Genomic DNA, 17,740 nt, shown 5'->3' on the forward strand with positions numbered 1-17,740 from the left:
AGGTCGAATATAGCTTTTATGTCCTCATCCCAGTATTAGGGTTAAAGTGGACAATGTGGGTCCTTCACTGGAGTGCACTAGGCTTGTGAAATTGGTCTGTAAACACTTGACGTGCTTGAATAATAAAGGCTTTTATGTGCCTGTTGATATTCTTCTGGGTTCATTCCATTAGTTTCGCCAAGACAACATTATCACTGTTTATAATGAGTAACTGTTGACGTTAGATCATTTATTGGCCTACATATAAATGACAATAGCTTACTATACTGAGTTACAGCCTGGATTTAAACAGGACACTTTTTATAAGATGTTTCAGCACCCGGTCTTGTCCCGGTATAGATTTCTCAGTCCATAAAAGAGTGAACCTTCTGGGATGGACTTTTGTGTGTGAATAAAGAGGGATGCAGGATTTAGACCAGTGAACAGCTTGAGGTTTTTCTGTAGATCTGATATGTGTGATATACAGATTCCTCTGTAACCCTGAGGGCGACTCTACTCGGAGATCAAATTACGTCCTCGCTTATGTTTGGGTTTGTCTGCATGCAAAACTAGTTCTGAGCAACTGTGTCGAATTGAGAACTGTATCGAAAGTGTGTGCGTGTGTGCGCGCATGTGTGTGTGTGTGTGTGTGTGTGTGTGTGTATGATGAGATTTAGGTAATGTACTGCAAATGTTGAAATGATGGATTAATTGACTTTTTAAAAAATTAAACATTCCTGTCCTTCTTTATTTGGTTATATCCTTACTTCCTCTCTCTCTCACCCTCTCTCCCTCTCTCTCTCTCCCCCTCTCTCTCCCTCTCCCTCTCTCTCTCTCTATCTCTCTCTCTTTCTCTTTTGCTAGCTCCTATCACGCAGGGGGCAGGGGTGAATTTCACCATGGCAGACATGCCCAGCCAACCATATTACCATGACCTGAACTCAGTGAGCTTACACCGCTCAATCTCCTCCCCTCCTGGCAGGTGAGCACACACACACACACACACACACACACGCACACACTGCACCTCATCCCCACATCAATCATTTAACTTATATTTTCACACGTCCTCCTAAAAACAGAATTGATCGAGTACTCCCTGTCTGTATTGTGTGTGCAGTAAGCGACCTAAGACTGTTCCAGAGGACAGCATGGAGACGAGTCCCACAGGCCCGGACTTCTACTCTTCCCCTAGCTCACCAGTCAGCCGACCATGGCATGAGAGAGACCAAGGTGAGAGAGAGAAAGAGTTTTAAAAAGACAGAAATTGGACTGAAATTGCTTAGCTCTTAGAGATAAAAGGGAATAAATGAAGTTTTTATGTGTTACTGTCCCTGTGTGTTCTCCATGTGTCTGTGTGGGTTTCCTCCGGGTTCTCTGGTTTCCTCCCATCCAAAAAACACCCAAGGAGTTGCATGGTCTACTCTAAATAACATGTGGCCCTGTGTCCCATCCACGGCGTATTTCCAGCTTGAGCCCGGTGTTCCCTGTCCCTGACAGGAATAAAGCAGGCACTGAACATGAATGAACTCAGTAGACTTAAAAACAACAGAAAAATCATATAGAAAAAACATTGCTGTATAATCAATGGTTTGATGTATTATCTATTTTGACAGTTTAACTCCATCCCTCATTTCAATGTGTTTCAGGATTTTACTTTTATCCTTTGTTCCTTTAAAAGATTTATAGTTTTCATCAGGCTAAACACCTGCTTTTGCACTTATACTCATTATTCAGTAATGAACTTTTGGTACATTTCTCCGAACAAGCATGCAATCCTGGCACAAAACTGCAAAAAAATATCTCAGAGCAGCATATAACAAAACAAAACATCATCTACCAAGAATACCTTGGTCAATCAATCACAGCCTAATTGTAAGCATTACACTGTTTAATGTACATCTTTGAGATACATGCATACATAGTACATATTTTCCTGTAGATGGTTTTGTAGATCTTAAGGCGATTCGTATTGGATTTTGCAGAGTTATTTTTTTTTTTTATTGGCGAAATCACGATCGCACAAAATTGTCTTTCACGGTGATGTTTGTTGGTAAATGAGACCTTTTAGCCGTACTCACGTGAATCAAAGTGGGCTCTGGCTGAATGCGCGTTGCGACGACGTCACATGACCAAATCTGTGGAAAAACTACGGTAATTTTGAAAAATCGCGAGCTCCTCCCCATATTGTGGCGTTTACTTGATTTTGTGTTCATTTCTTCATTTAATTGCAAAATCGCTAATAAGGTCTAATATTGTAATCTAGCAAACGATAGTAATTTACCGAAGTCACAGTAAATATAAAGTAAACTGTTTCATAAGACCATCTCTACTCCTCTATTGCTGTGCGAATAAAAATGCATGCCTAATAAATCCTTATCAGTCTTACCAAGTAAACCGTTAAACGTCAGACTCCATCATCCTAGAGACATTTTTTGGTCACGTGACCAATAAACATCTCAGCTCTTACTTGGTTGAGGAATCATGTGGGAGGAAAAGTTACTCGATCTTTGGATGAACTACAAAGCAGTGTGCGACTACATGCAGATAATATACCATGTCGTGCCATGCAGTCAAAAATATATGCATGTCTGGCCCGGGTTCGTATCAGATAGAGGTCATCCAAAAATCCAATTAAGCAATGAGCCGATCGATGATTCATGCTCCAGCAGTCTATTAGAAGATAAAGTAATGCTGCGCTCGCCTCGCCAGCCCACCTTCTCACACAGAACATTGACTATTTCCTGTTTTTTAAAAAAATCTTTATAAACCTTATAGTTGTTACATAACAAACATTACAATTGTTTTTAGATTGGATTTTCATTGTCGTTCAGGATAGTATTTATGCTAAAGGTGTTAGATCCAAGTGACTTTTTTATTTACTTTTGAACTTTTTAAAACCATATATATATATATATATATATATATATATATATATATATACATATATATATATATATATATACTCTAGAGTTACAGTTTTGCAGGTGATAGAGCTCGGCTAAGAAATTTTGAAAGAAATTTGAAAAACGTGTCCACTAAATCCATTTTGCTTTAAAGATTTTGACAGCTAGATTTTTATCAAAACTCATCTCTCGGCCCAACAGCGCTTTAGGTGGACTAAACTGTAAACTCAGGTGGTCCTGAGGGGACCGTGGTGCCGTGTGGCAGTTCCCGGGTTCTTTATCCCGCCCTTACTCGGTCTCTGTTTGTCTGCCGTGTGAGGATATGAGGCAGGATTTTTTTCCTTCCCTGAATCACAGTGAAGTGCAATGTTGATAAACTAGTTTTATCACCTTCCTTCGCAGCTCATTGAACCTGGTGAACTCCCAAGTGCTCACTCTGCACAGGTCGAAAAACAAATCCTTCACCGTCAGCCTTATAGACGCTGCTTTTGAAGCATTTCGTACACCAGCCATGCTTTGCAGCGCTCTGCAATCCTAACATTTCTCCCTCACTGAGAAGGACTTGTTTGTTTTTGTTAGCAGTGATTTAAACCTGAGATAAGCCCACTGGTCTTGTGTTTTCACTTTCGCATAGCTATAAAAGGAAGACAAAGCCAAGTTTTACAATCGGACAGCTTGTAATTGAAACAGGTGTGCGTGTGTGTTTACTCACGGTGCGAAAAGTTCTCAAAAGTTCAGTTCAATTAAGAATCATGTTTTAAGGTTATTTTCTACTTTGCATGTGTTTATCTTAAAGCTCCTTTTCCAAGGAGAACCAGTGTTAAGCTTGGGTTAGATTAAGGATAAAGCCATGAGGGTTTGGGTTGTTTTGTTACAGTACCACTCGAATTAATGTAGTTTTGCGAGAGTGTGTGTGTGTGTTCTATTAGTATGTCACACAGCATGCAACACAGATGCAAAAAATCATTTAAGTTTAAGCATAATAGTTATTAAATTATTAAACGTCATTGCATGCTGTTTTAGCGCATAGATACACTACTATGGCTAAAAGTTCATGGCCCCCTGACCCTCACACCCATATGTGCTTTTTGAACCTCCTTTTTGAACCTTAGCTGTTATAAAACCTCCACTCTTCTGGGAAGGCTTTCCTCTAGATTTTGGAACATGGCTGTGGGGATTTTTGTTCATTCAGCCACAAGAACATTAGTGAGGTCTGGTACTGATGTCAGGTGAGGAGGTCTGGGGCACAGTGTTCAGTGGGATTGAGTTTTTCTGCTCCAACCTTGGGGAACCATGTCTTCCTGTAGCTCGCTTTGTGCACAGGTTTGGGCCTCTTCCCTTGTAGTGAAGGGAAACGGTAATACAAAGACATTCTACACAATGGTGTGCTTCCAGCGTTGTGGGAACAGATTGGAGAAGGCTCATATGGGTGTAATGGTAAGGTGTCCACAAACTTTTGGCCATATCATGTGAATCATTCTTAGAATATTTATTTTGTAATATTTTCCTCAACAGTGGTCTGAAATCAGTTAATTAATTCATTTAATCAGATTTTTTGTGGAAATTTAAAACCGAAACATTGAGACTTTTGATCAGTAATTTTCAGCCATTCAGAGTCATCTCTTAAGTTAAAATGATATTTTATTATAATATATAATTATATTTTAACTGCAAGTTTCATTGCCTCCTGTCTGGACCAGTTCATGGTTTTAAATGCACATCGGAAATGCAGGTTCTCAAAGCTTGGTGAACTCATGACTTCCCAAGAAGTTCTCTTTAGTAGCGTTGTCTTGAGTTGAGGAAGCTGACCTTTAACCCCTTTGTGCTCAGTTTACTTTTTGCATGGCTTGGTAATTGATTGGCCATTCAGAGGTGGGAGGTGGGGCTGACTGACATCACTGTGGCGTGTGGCAGCAGTTAAACTTGACCCAACCTCTTAAGTGACTGTGTTAGGGGTCAAAGCCAGGCTGTGACCTCAGGGGTTAGGTGTGACACATGACCTGGAAACCCGAGGGAATTGCTGAGAGGGGGATGGGTGTGGGGCTGACAGAGAGAGAGAGAATTTGTGATAGGATCAGAGACAAGAATGTGTGTGTGTGTGTGTGTGTGTGTGTGTGTGTGTGTGAGTGTGTGAAAGAGAACAAGATGCAAGAAAAGAGAGAAAAAGAGAGGCAGACAGGTGCAGCAGCGTCTGTTTGAACTTGTCCCTTGACGACTGACAGGTGGCCAGCATGTGGGAGAGAGAAACTGACAGAGAGAGAAGGAAAGAAAGAGTGTTACATGCCCCAAAAATGAAAGTGTGTGTTTTTGTGTGTTTGTGTGTGTGTGTGTGTGTGTGTGTGTGTGTGAGAGAGAGAGAGAGAGCGAGAGAGAGAGAGAGAGAGAGAGAGAGAGAGAGAATTATCTTGCAGCTCCCCTCTGATGTTGTTTCCCTCTTTGACTTAGTATGCTACTGACTTGAGCTTGCTGAATGATAGATAGTGAGGGGGATAGAGGAGGAGTGGAGAGAGGGATAGTGGAGGAGTGGAGAGAGGGGTAATGGAGGAGTGGAGAGAGGGATAGTGGAGGAGTGGAGAGAGGGATAATGGAGGAGTGGAGAGGGGGATAGAGGAGGAGTGGAGAGAGGGATAGTGGAGGAGTGGAGAGAGGGATAGTGGAGGACTGGAGAGAGGGATAATGGAGGAGTGGAGAGGGGGATAGAGGAGGAGTGGAGAGTGGGATAGAGGAGGAGTGGAGAGGGGGATAGAGGAGTGGAGAGAAGGATAGTAGAGGAGTGGAGAGAGGAGGAGTGGAGAGGGGGATAGTGTAGGAGTGGAGAGAAGGATAGTGGAGGAGTGGAAAGGGGCATAATGGAGGAGTGGAGAAGGGCATAGTGGAGGAGTGGAGAGGGGGATAGTGTAGGAGTGGAGAGAAGGATAGTGGAGGAGTGGAGAGGGGGATAGTGGAGGAGTGGAGAGAGGGATAATGGAGGAGTGGAGAGGGGGATAGTGGAGGAGTGGAGAGGGGGATAGTGGAGGAGTGGAGAGAGGGATAACGGAGGAGTGGAGAGAAGGATAGTGGAGGAGTGGAGAGGGGGATAGTGGAGGAGTGGAGAGAAGGATAGTGGAGGAGTGGAGAGGGGGATAGTGGAGGAGTGGAGAGGGGGATAGTGGAGGAGTGGAGAGGGGGATAGTGGAGGAAGGAAAGCATGTTTACTACTGAGCTCATGAGAAAGAGGGATTTTAGGGCCTTTATAAGAAGGGGAGGTTTGATATTAAAGTCATATGAGGCCATGACAGAAGCAGAGAAACTCAGCCAAGCCTGTACACACACACACACACACACACACACACACACACACACACACACATGCTTCTCCTAATGTAAACTTTGTGAAATGACTTTGACGTTGTTGGGCCTCCACCCTGATACAATCCCCTCCATCCTCTCTCTCTCTCTCTCTCTCTCTCTCTCTTGCTCCCCCTCTCTCTCTCTCTCTCTCTCTCTCTCTCTCATATGCAGTTTACACTCAGGGAATAGTTTGATAACAAACAGCTGTTTTCAATGGGGAAAAATTATTTTTCTGTCCCTACGTACATGTACACACTTACACTATATGGCCAAAAATTTGTGGACACGTGATCACTTATATGTGCACTTATATGTAAGCACTTATATGTGCTTTTTGAACATCCTATTCAAGATTCGTCCACAAGAGCATTAATGATGTCAGGCAGGAGGTTTGGGGTGCACTTGGTGTTCCTGTTCATCCCGAAGGTGTTCAGTGGGGTCGAGGTCAGGGCTCTGTCCAGGACAGTTGTTTCACTCTAGCTTTGGCAGACCATGTCTTCATGGAGTTCGCTTTGTGCACAGAGGCATCATCATGCTGGAAAAAGTTTGAGCCTTTTAGTTCCAGTGAAGGGAAATTGTAAGGCTACAGAATACAAAGACATTCTAGGCAATTGTGTGGCAACAGTTTGATGAAGAACTACATATGATTCTACATATGATGCGATATGGCAAAAAAAAAAAGATCATATCAAGATACTTACATACATACATACATACATACATACATACATACATACATATATATATATATATATATATATATATATACACACACACACACACAAAAAGTGTGAATAATGTAAGAATTGCTACAGTACAATACTTTAGATTCATTTGCTGCTTATTTGAGATATTTGGCTGCACTAAAATTACTGACCAAATCATATTAACCACTATACCTCCGAGACAGTCAGTGTTATTAAAGTACTGACAATATCCTCTCATAAACACCTACTGTAACATAATTTATCACAATAACAAGGCTATCTAGACTTGCCCTCTCTCTCTCTCTCTCTCTCTCTCTCTCTCTCTCTCTCTCTCTCTCTCTCACACACACACACACACACACACACATTCCTGAGGCTATTGTCTTACAATAGTTGCAGTGACCATAACTCCTTAGGACAAGGTCAATTTATTCTTGCAAAATTCTAATATAATTGTTTTCTCATTTGCTGTGGAAATCTGTCTGTAGTGTTTGTAGTGCAGAGAAAGCGAGAGAGACAGAGAGAGAGAGAGAGAGAGAGAGGAATTTCCCTGCATTCCACTGCCTTTTGTCTTCATATAGCCAATATCGTTTACCTAGAAAGAAGGAGAAGCATGGTGTGTGTGTGAGCTTTTTGTGCAGCTTTATGCAAGAGAACTCACCCCGATGTTATGTCTTCTCTCTCTCTCTCACCTCTCTCGCTCTCTCTCTCGCTCTCTCACACACACACACACTAAAAACAGTTGACACACAACAGTGTGTTTACACTTACATGCATCATTAAGCTCCTACTCTCACTTTTTTTCTCTCTCTTTCTTTTTCTTTTCCTCACCTCAACTCTTCGCTTCACTTTTCCAGAGATCCAACCAGAGACATTTTCAAAAGCAAGATCAGCATCTCCTGCACAAACACCGAGTTAGACAGGAAATTTTCAGAGTTTTCGAGTCTATATGCAAAGTTTGTTCATTTTTTCAAACTGAATCAGATGAATAGCTGTCCTGCTGATGAGCAGAAATAAAGAGTAGAGAAAGGGAACACGAGTGCTGAAAGTTCGCTCTGGTTCACTAGTTATAACTACTTTACATCAAGCTGCTCGCTCTTTATTAAAGGTTCACGAAGGGCACGTTCAGGGCTGTAGCAAAGCCCCGATTTATAGCTGCTTCTAAATGTGATTGGTCCGGTGGATTTGTGCCAGAATCACATTCCATTCAACTCTTTCCTGATTAGGATTGCAAGCATGAGTCGGCATAATCAATGACGTCAGTTATAAAAAATCATCAGTGTACATTTTCATTTCCAAAACGTCACTAGAAAAACGCTCTGGAATGCAAAAGTGTACAGGGTGTAGAATTAAAGGAAGTGGAGGAGATTGTGCACCTATACACACACACACACACACACACACACACACACACAGACAACAGAAGTGTCATTTCATTGGTTACATCTAAAAGTCTTTAATAAAATAAAATAAAAAATATGATTAATCAAAAGATTATATTTTGCTGCAGTCGTACTTCTTATATGGATTGAACTGACTTGTAAAAAAAGTTTGTCTCCTAACCCTTCATAACTGTGTGCGTGTCTCTCCTGTAGCCGAGATATCTTCTCCCACTATGAAGAAGGCGGAGAAACCGCTGTTTAGCCCCACCTCTCCACAAGACTCCTCCCCCCGCCTGACTACATTTCCCCAGCATCATCACCCAAGCCTGACCAGTGTTGGTCACAGTGGTACGTTTTCACCTAAACATATCACACACCACCACACAACACACACTCTTACATGCTCAGTCAAGAACACATTCTAGATGCTAAAAACAGGTGTTGTCTCGAACGTTTGAGCGAGCCGAGTGATACACACAGTGAAATGTCCCTGTGTGGTTATAGTAAATATAAGCACTCTTGGAACGCCGCTCGACCAATCAGATTGGTGGACTTGAAGTAACTGATAAATCTCAAAATAAATAAATATCAAAATAAAATAAATCTCAATCTACTGGTTTACTAACAAATTGGCAAACTGTCATGAATAATGTTTTCGGGAGCTTCTGGATGTATTCTTAACTTGACAAGAAAAGGATGAAGAATGAAAGAAAGGTACGATACAATATTATTGGTACAATAATAATAATTATGTTGGCTTCACAAATCTATCTATCTATCTATCTATCTATCTGTCTATCTAACTCTGCAATTATTGGCACCCTATCTACGGTTGCAGTCAAAATTATTCGACCCCCATTGCAAATCAGGTTTATTGTCAAAATAAAGCTGTTTGCAATTAACAAATCAAGCAAAAGCAGCTGAAATAGTTCAACACAACTAAAGCTTCAAGTGGTTTCCCCAAATTCAGCGGATCTTTGCAGAGTATTATGTAATATGACATGTTGAATTGTAATGAGTAATAAGACATATCTAAAAATTTTGGATCCAAAAATTGGAGGCAACTTTGAGGAGCTGATTTTATTCGATTGTGAATATAAAATCCAGTTTTGACAATTTATTCAAGAAAAAAAAATTCCACGCAATATTACATCATTCTTCACTACCATAAAAAAAAACATTTTTTTCTTGTTTTTGCTGTATTTACTGAAATCATTAGCAATGATATCAAATAGCACAGAGAATCCTGCTAATTAATTCAATACCAGGTGTTAAAATAAATAATAAAAAAAAAACAATTAGCCCTGTGTGTATACTGAAATAATAATTAAAAAAAAAAAACACTAAAATGGCATCACAACAAATAACACCATTAGACAAAACATGATTCTTATAAATGTTCATTTTATATCAGGATTTAAATCAGTTTCACCACCAAATAAATAGAACGCTATCAAACTTGATGACTTTTTAGTAATCTCACGATCACACAGAACTAGATCAGTATAGAGAAACTGAAGTGTTAGTGATAATGGCTGATGTGTGTCCTTTGTGTGATATGTGTGTGTACAGTGATCTCTACGAGGAGTCCTCCCCCTCACTCTCCACTGCAGTTTTCAGCTCCTGCCATCCTCCCTCCTGCTCCATCGCCCTACTTCTCCCATCCCACCATCCGTTACCCTCCGCACCTCAACCCAGCCGACTCGCTCAAGAACTACGTTCAGCCTTACGATCCGTCCAGCCCTCAGAGCAGCCAGGTGAGCGCAACCTGCTAACACACACAACCGACATGTTGTTGTGGGGAAAGCTTAGGAACTCTGATCATTTCCATGGATGTGTGTAGATGTACAGAAGAATGTCTTCTTTCCTTACACGCATCCAGCCACAAGAAAAAAAGAAGAAAAAAACCCCACCCCAAAACAGTCCAACAGACTGACACGCATTAACATGTTTAGTGCACAGAAGCCCAAAATTGCGCAAACCCCCTACTTTCTGTCATGCACTAGCATGTGTGTGATACACTTACAAGTTGAGGCTGGTTCATATCTTCCAGTTAGTCTTTAAAATGAAAACGAGCCAGTCATTATTCAACTGTCAAAACGTTGTTCAGGATTTATCAAGTTGTTCCCTCTCTTTCTGCCTTTCCTCCAACTTGCTCTTTCATCCCGCGTCTGGTTTTCTCTTTTCGTGTGTATTTCTTTCTCCCCCTCCTCGCTGTTACTCCCTCTGAGTCGGGCTGGAGTTTGATTAACGGGACACATTATTTTGGTACAGTAATTGACCCAGTTTAGCTAAAATCATTAGAGGTTTGCTCGGTCGACTCCTCTCAGCTCAGCTCTAAAGCCGAGAGCCAGGCGGAGCGGCGACCTCAGGAATGCCACGGTAACAGCATTTACTGGGATAAATGAAGAGAGTAGGAACAGAGGAGGGGAGGGCGAGCGTCTACAAAAGCCAGTCAATAAATGTTTGAACCAAGAAAGCCGCAGCTCATTAGCTTAATTCGCATAAGAGCACACAGCTTTGCAACTTTACCCTGTGAAGTTAGTACCATAGTACCGTCAGTATCTGGAGTTTAACACATTAGTTATAAAATGAGATTCAATACATAGTTAAAACTTGTCAAAACATGTATTTTTAAATTGTTATTCAATATGTGGTTACTCCAACCAACACTTGTATTAAAAATGCTTTACCTCTTTAACTCCTGGCCTGTTATACAGATATTCTTCTTAAACCACATAATTTAGTAACTATCATGAATTATTTACAGTAAATATAATAGTAAAAGTAGTAGTTACAAGAGTGAGGAATGTACCTGTTTCTGCAGAATTTGTGCTAACACTTTACAATAACAGTACATGAATAGTCGTGCACTAATACATGAATTAATACTTACTTCAACATGAACTAATGATGAGTTAAGGTACGTACTAATCACAAACTAACAAAGAGCTAACCTTAACTACGTGTAACGGTAAACTAATTCAAACATGCTCTATAAGAAAGTATATGAATTAAATGTGCATCATTTTAATTCGCTATGTGCAAATACGTACACAGACATCATTGGATGGTGTTGAGAGGAAATTATTGGTGTTTATTATTAGTGCGTCTTTCTACGTTCGATAAGGAGGATCAGTGTAAATTCTGAAAGTAATCCAGCGCCATTCAGTGATGCATATGGCAAATTATATAAACAATTTGAAATTATGTATTCTTTCTTATAGAGCGTGTTTGATTTAGTTTACCCCTAAATGGTACAAAATACATTAACTAACCAACATGTATTAACATACTTACGGTGGTCATTATTCACACATAAATTCATGTCGTAGTTAAGGTTAGCTCTTCATTAGTTCATGATTAGTACGTGCCTTAGCTCATCATTAGTTCATAATGAAGTAGGTATTAATTCAGGTATTAGTGCATGATTATTCATGCACTGTTATTGTTAAGTGTTAGCATATTTCTATAAAATTACTGATTGTTTTTCTGTTATTGTGGGTAGGCTGGTTTGTTTAGACAGTGCCGTAGTGAAGCTCTGGCCAGCGTCCTGCCTGCTGGGCTTACACTGACTCCACTCCGATGACTGACTGACAGACTCTCGCTGAATCTCGTCTGAAACCACTTTTCAGTGTTGTCTCTGCCAAGCAACCCAGCCAGCCTCAGTCAATCTTAATTATATTCACAAAATCCCCTACAAAAAAAGTCGATTTGTCCAAACATTTTCTTAAGGGAAATTTATACTCCCTCGCTTTCAGTGTGACGCTGTCGGGATTTGACAGTTACCTTCTTTCCTCCTGAGTGTAAATTAATTTTGATAGCACCGTTTTATGATTCTTGAAACTGGAGCAGGTGTGGAAAGTCCAAAAAAGAGAGAAGATTTGATTCATTTTGCATCGTAAATCTACTCAAAGCATCCGTTTTTGGTCCGGGTAGAATGACCAGGAGTGTGCCACCTTGCTCGCTGCTTGGCCGAAGTCCAGCAGAGGTCTAAAGCAGAGCTTATAACAGTTTTGGGCCACAGGGATATCCAGGCCAAAACGTGTCCACAAAGCTCCTCTGAATACTTTGACTTTAGTTTCAGTTACAGTCTGATAGGCACCCAGAAATTCAGCCCTGTTCACGTGTGAACAGAAATATCACTAACACTTAAACTGATGTAGTTATTAGACCAGAACACACTGAAATGCTCATGAAAAGTGAAATCAAATACTTGATACTTCTACTCAGGGTAATGGGGTTTCTCTTGTTTCTACCCAGTGATGTCAGAGTTATATATCCAGATCGAGTGAACTGTAGAGGAATGGTTGTGAGACTGGGCGAGGTAGAGCACATGGGGGCTGTTACTAGGGAGAAAGCGGCGGGAAACGATAAAGGTCATAAATATTTGGCGTTGCCGGGGTCCGGCTCTCGGCGGGGGGAGCTCGCTCTGCAAATAACATGGTGAATATAATTGGGTGGACGGGGGCCAGGATGTTTTTATGCTTGCTTTAACGCAGATTATATTACACCCTAATTAAACATTCTATTCACACGGGGGAACCCCACCGTCCCCATTCTCTTTCATAAAGGCCCGGTTGAGGTTTGAACTTAGAGCCCTGCAAAGTGAATTCTGTAGCGTCTGTCTCCAGCAGTCCAGTCTCCCCCTGCCTCTTGCTCTCTGTTGCTTATGTTCTCTCTCTCTCTCTCTCTCTGTGCTTTCTGCACTATTAATAATTGAGATTGTTGCTCAGAAAACCTGCACACAAAAAAACAACAACAGAATTTTATGTTTTTTTCCCCTCTGGAAGATGGATGGAGTTTTATATTGTTGTGAAAGTTTTTTTTTTTGTTGTGCAACAAGTTTCTAATATACCCCTATGATTAATTGTGTATGTGTGTGTGTGTGTGTGTGTGTGGCAGCCGAACAGCAGCGGTCAGGTGGTGGGGAAGGTTCCAGGCCACTTCACCCCAGTGCTGACACCATCTCCCCACCATGGAGCAGTCAGACCCGTGTCTCTGTCCATGCCGGACACCAAGCCAATCACCACATCCTCGGAGGGTGAGCGCACACCCTCACACATACACGTGGATACTGTAGATTTGTACCTGAACTGCTGCTGCAATCATAAAGACTGTCCTGTTCTCATCAAAATACTCTTATTCACAATATACTCCTACTGAGCAACACGCTTTGTACTCTTCCTCATGTCATCTCATGGAATTTCCTTGATACTGTTTTATTGCTCTGCCGATTATTGCTGTACAAATAAAACTGAAGTGAACACACACACAGTAGTATGACATTGTTTGTTTTCAGACGGATCACATTTAAGCACTTGTTTTGCTTGAACGTGTTTGCATCATTGTTAATGAGTTTGTGTTTATGTGTGTGTGTGTGTGTTTAGGTTATTCAGCCCCCGGCACCCCTACCGCTAACCGTTTTGTAGGACTGAGCCCTAGAGACCCAGCCTTCCTTCACCAGCAACAGGTGAGATGCTACTCATCCCTCTCTCTTTTCCCCTCCCTCTGTTTCCCCCCTCTCCCTGTGCTTTTCTCGCAGCCCTTTCCAAATCCCTACCCAGCTGTTCAAGTCTCACTACAGGTATCAGAACAGACAGACAAGTGTAACACTGCAAATCATACACATCTCCTGTCTCTCTGTGTCTCCTCTCTCTGTTTCTGATTCACCCAAAGAAGCGGGAAGTGTTGGTGCTATTGAGCACCCCTGACTTTCAGGATTCCTTTAAAATACAACTGCTAACACAGTAAAATCCCTAGTGTTGAATTAACACCCAGAGTGTTCATTTGAGTCCAATGGACTTATATAAACATTGTAGGGTGTAAATTCAACACTCTGGGTGTTAAATCAACACTGGTGATTTTGCTGTGAATATAATAATAATAATAATAATAATAATAATGTTTTAATAATGTTTTAATAATAATCAACATTAATCTAATCACATTTGACATTGGTATTTGTGGTTAACGTGCAGTCACGCAGGGTTGAAGCCAACTAGATACAGGACCACGTAACTGCCTAAGAGCATTGCATCCATAATGTCAGAAAAGTAAATATCGGATTTTTTTTCAAGAGCCCCGTCGGATTTAAATGACAGAAGACATAGCACATAATGTCCTACTACACGTCACATGTGTGCTTCTGAAAATACCATTGCCCCCAATATAAAAGGTCTCCCTGGCTATTTCTTTTAGCACTCTTGGTTACAATTATTATTTGATGGGAATATCTGACGTCTTTTTCCTTAGTTTAGCCCAGTAGAGTTCTCATCGATGCACGTATTCTAGGAAATTATTTCATATTGTTTAATGAATATATTTGTGTGTCACGTGTTCAGATCGTATAGGTCCACTATAAGTAATGTTTTGTTTTGTTTACAAAAAAAAATTATTTACAAAAAAATATATAGTTTTTTAATACATGACTTGGAGCTAAATATTCCAAAAAGCAACCAATAAGAGTTCAGCATAGGTGGGAACTCCTTTAATATGGATTAAAAAGCACCTCAGAGGGATTCCTCAAGAAATTGGCTGAGAAAATGCCAAGAATACATTTCTGGCAAAAAGGGGGTCTACTTTGAAGATGCTAAAATACTCAATTATTTTGGATTTTTTTTAATCACAACGTAATTCCCATAGTTCCGTTTGTGTTATTCCAGAGTTTTGATGACTTTATTATTATTCTAAAATGTGGGGGGAAAAAGTAAAAATAAAGAATGAGTGTGTCTAAACGTTTGACCGGTAGTGCAGGTCAGCGTCGGGGAAAGAAACAGATCCCTTTACTGTGAGAAACAGTTTAACTTCACACCACAATGTTCTCATGGCATCTAATACAACATGGTGTAGTATATCTCAGATTCAGAACAAAGATTAAGAACAAAAATCATCAGTCATTTTGGCATATTTCTGGAGTGCTGTATGGAAATTCTGGTGTTCTAACTTCATGTACGGTTTTCAAGTCATGTTTATTTGTTTGGGTTTAGCGTTCTCCCGCAATGAATTTATTCACATTAATACATTTTTCTTATGAATTTAATAATGCAATACTGTTTACTTTTTTTTAACCGTTAACAGAAAAGCAATGAATTTAATGAGAGTTTGGCTTAGATGACGTTGAGCAAAGTGGGAGAATACTGTTATAAAAGTAGAAACAGTTCTCTGTGTGTGTGTGTGTGTGTGTGTGTGTGTGTGTGTGTGTGTGTGTGTGTGTGTGTGTGTGCGGGTGCGGCAGTTCTGTTCAGCGGGAAAGGCCCGGTTCGAGGCTAGAGTTTTCCACCCTCCTCTAATTGAATTCATCTGCACGTGGCTTCATAATAATTAGTGGTTTTCTCCTGCCTTGCTCCTGAGTTAGAGTAATGGCAAGGCTTTTCGCTTTTATTGCTCTCTGGTTTGGCAGAGCTGGACGAAGACTGAGACATGTGTTGCTCCCCACCACAGATGTACTGTAAAGCTCTGCGCTTTTTAAAAGACGGAGAAAGTTCGCTCCTTGATAGATTTTTTTTTGTTCATATGGGTGTAGCCCATGAAACCTCTCTTCTCTTGTCATGCCACAATTATCTTAAGTGTTAACATGTTTTAATTCTGCCAAAGCTTGGACCATTAAAGATAATTACATGTGGATGAAAAGAATGCTGAAACAGAGGTCACACTTTTATGGTTAGAAGATAGATGGCTAGATAAAGCGACAGAGGCAGCCCCATAGAGAGAGAAGGATTGAGGTATGTACTGTATGCACGCATGGTTGGAAGAATGTCTCATCTTTTAGTGCGAGGATCTCATGCGTGCAGATGTGCAGTGGTTCTGCTAGTGTTGACATGTTTCACCGCATCAGCCCCACACACTTAATGTCTTTTGTTTCAACCACAATACACCGAATAAGGAGAAGCGCTGCAAACAGACATATCAGCTATTCATCGTGTTTATGTAACCTGGAGCTTTTATGCGCTCCTGCATAGTTATTTGTATAGCGCAGACCTGATCCATGTCGGACCTGTGGCTTTTGAGAAACTTAGCAGGGTAAATAATGTCGCCGGTATACCCTGGCCTTTATGCAGGGTGATTTATCATAGGTTATAATGAGTTGTATTGACACCTGCATTCCCCTGCCGGGCCTTTGTTGGCCGTGTGGTGTAACACGGGGGCCGTATGCATTACAGTCGTCACCGGGGAGTCACCTTACAGCCGTACAGCCGGCCCTTCCCAGCATGCCGTGGGGCTTGGCACTCCCTGTAGCCATGTCTGCAACCTGAGAATGATTGTCTAGACTCCAGACGCTCGGCAGGGCCCACTCACTGTGCTGATGCTCGTTCCTCTCTGTTTTCTCTTTATCTCTCACGCCGGTGCTCCTGTTTATGCTTTCTTTCCATTCTTTGTCCTTTGTCTTTCTGCTTCTCTCTCTTTCTCTCACTTGCTTTTAGTATCTTTTTCCCATGTCTCACTTTCCTCACTCTCTTGGTTTTTTCCCCCTCCTCTATCTCTCTACTCTTGACTTGTTAACCCCTAATTAGCCATTAAATAGAATGCAGATGGAGGTATTAGTGTTTAGATTCTTGTCAGTAAAAAAAAAAAAAGGACAGTTGATATATGTTACAGTGTGTACATGCATGCACGCACTGTATATATGTGCAGAGTTGTGTATAACGCGTTACTGTAATCTAATGACTTTTTCAGATAACGCAGTAATGTAATTCATTACATTTTAAATTTATGTCATTTGATTACAGTTACTTGTGTCAATAAAATGATGTTACTTGCATTACAAATTTATTGTTAAGAAAACAATATTATGTAAAATGCATTTTTAAAATAAATCACGTTTTGCCCTGAATATTTTTTTCTTTAGCATCAAATAATTCTCCACTTGGAGCGGTTTGTCACTACATAACTTTACGTCAGTAAAAGAAGACGGCGGTGTTGTAATTTTGTATCTTCAGTGAACGGAGGCGAGACCAATCATACAGGGTTTACAGAAAATACATGGAAACACTCGTGTCTTATTGGCTGACAGCTCTCAATTCTGCCAAACACTAGCTCATAGATAAAGATCATGTACTTAGCATGGCATTGTAGCAGCTAAACCCAGACAATGATAGCTTAGCTGTGCCTCCCCTTGGTTAGTGACACCAAGCTAGCCTAGTTAGAAAAGTTTTATATTTTATCGGTCTGGTAGTCCTACAAACAGTGACAACACCCGAGGCAAGGTTTATGATAAATCCAACTTTTTCTGATCATGCTACAATTACTGAATGAACTTTGAGTTTCACTTTGTAGTGTGTTTTTGTAGGTTTGATAAGTTTTGAAAGTAACTTAAAGTAAAATAAAAGTAAAGTAATTAGTAATCTGATTACTTTTTACATGCAATAATCAGTAATGTAATCAGATTACAATTTTAAAGTAGTAATTAGTAATCTGTAGTGGATTACTTCTTTTG

At 40.6% G+C, this 17,740-nt stretch overlaps 1 protein-coding gene across 6 annotated transcripts in view; it reads left to right on the plus strand.

Moving 5' to 3' along the window:
• Nucleotides 1-17,740, plus strand: part of LOC128609960 (nuclear factor 1 B-type) — a 105,527-nt gene that overhangs the window by 70,069 nt on the left and 17,718 nt on the right. For all 6 annotated transcript variants that reach the window (XM_053628917.1, XM_053628914.1, XM_053628918.1 and 3 more), the window contains exons 5-10: nt 844-961; nt 1,100-1,212; nt 8,518-8,652; nt 9,877-10,061; nt 13,210-13,348; nt 13,695-13,777. In XM_053628917.1, the coding sequence (XP_053484892.1) occupies nt 844-961; nt 1,100-1,212; nt 8,518-8,652; nt 9,877-10,061; nt 13,210-13,348; nt 13,695-13,777 (773 nt within the window). The remainder of the gene's footprint in view (nt 1-843; nt 962-1,099; nt 1,213-8,517; nt 8,653-9,876; nt 10,062-13,209; nt 13,349-13,694; nt 13,778-17,740) is intronic.

This window comes from Ictalurus furcatus, chromosome 7 (genome assembly GCF_023375685.1).
Source record: "Ictalurus furcatus strain D&B chromosome 7, Billie_1.0, whole genome shotgun sequence".
NCBI lineage: Eukaryota > Metazoa > Chordata > Actinopteri > Siluriformes > Ictaluridae > Ictalurus > Ictalurus furcatus.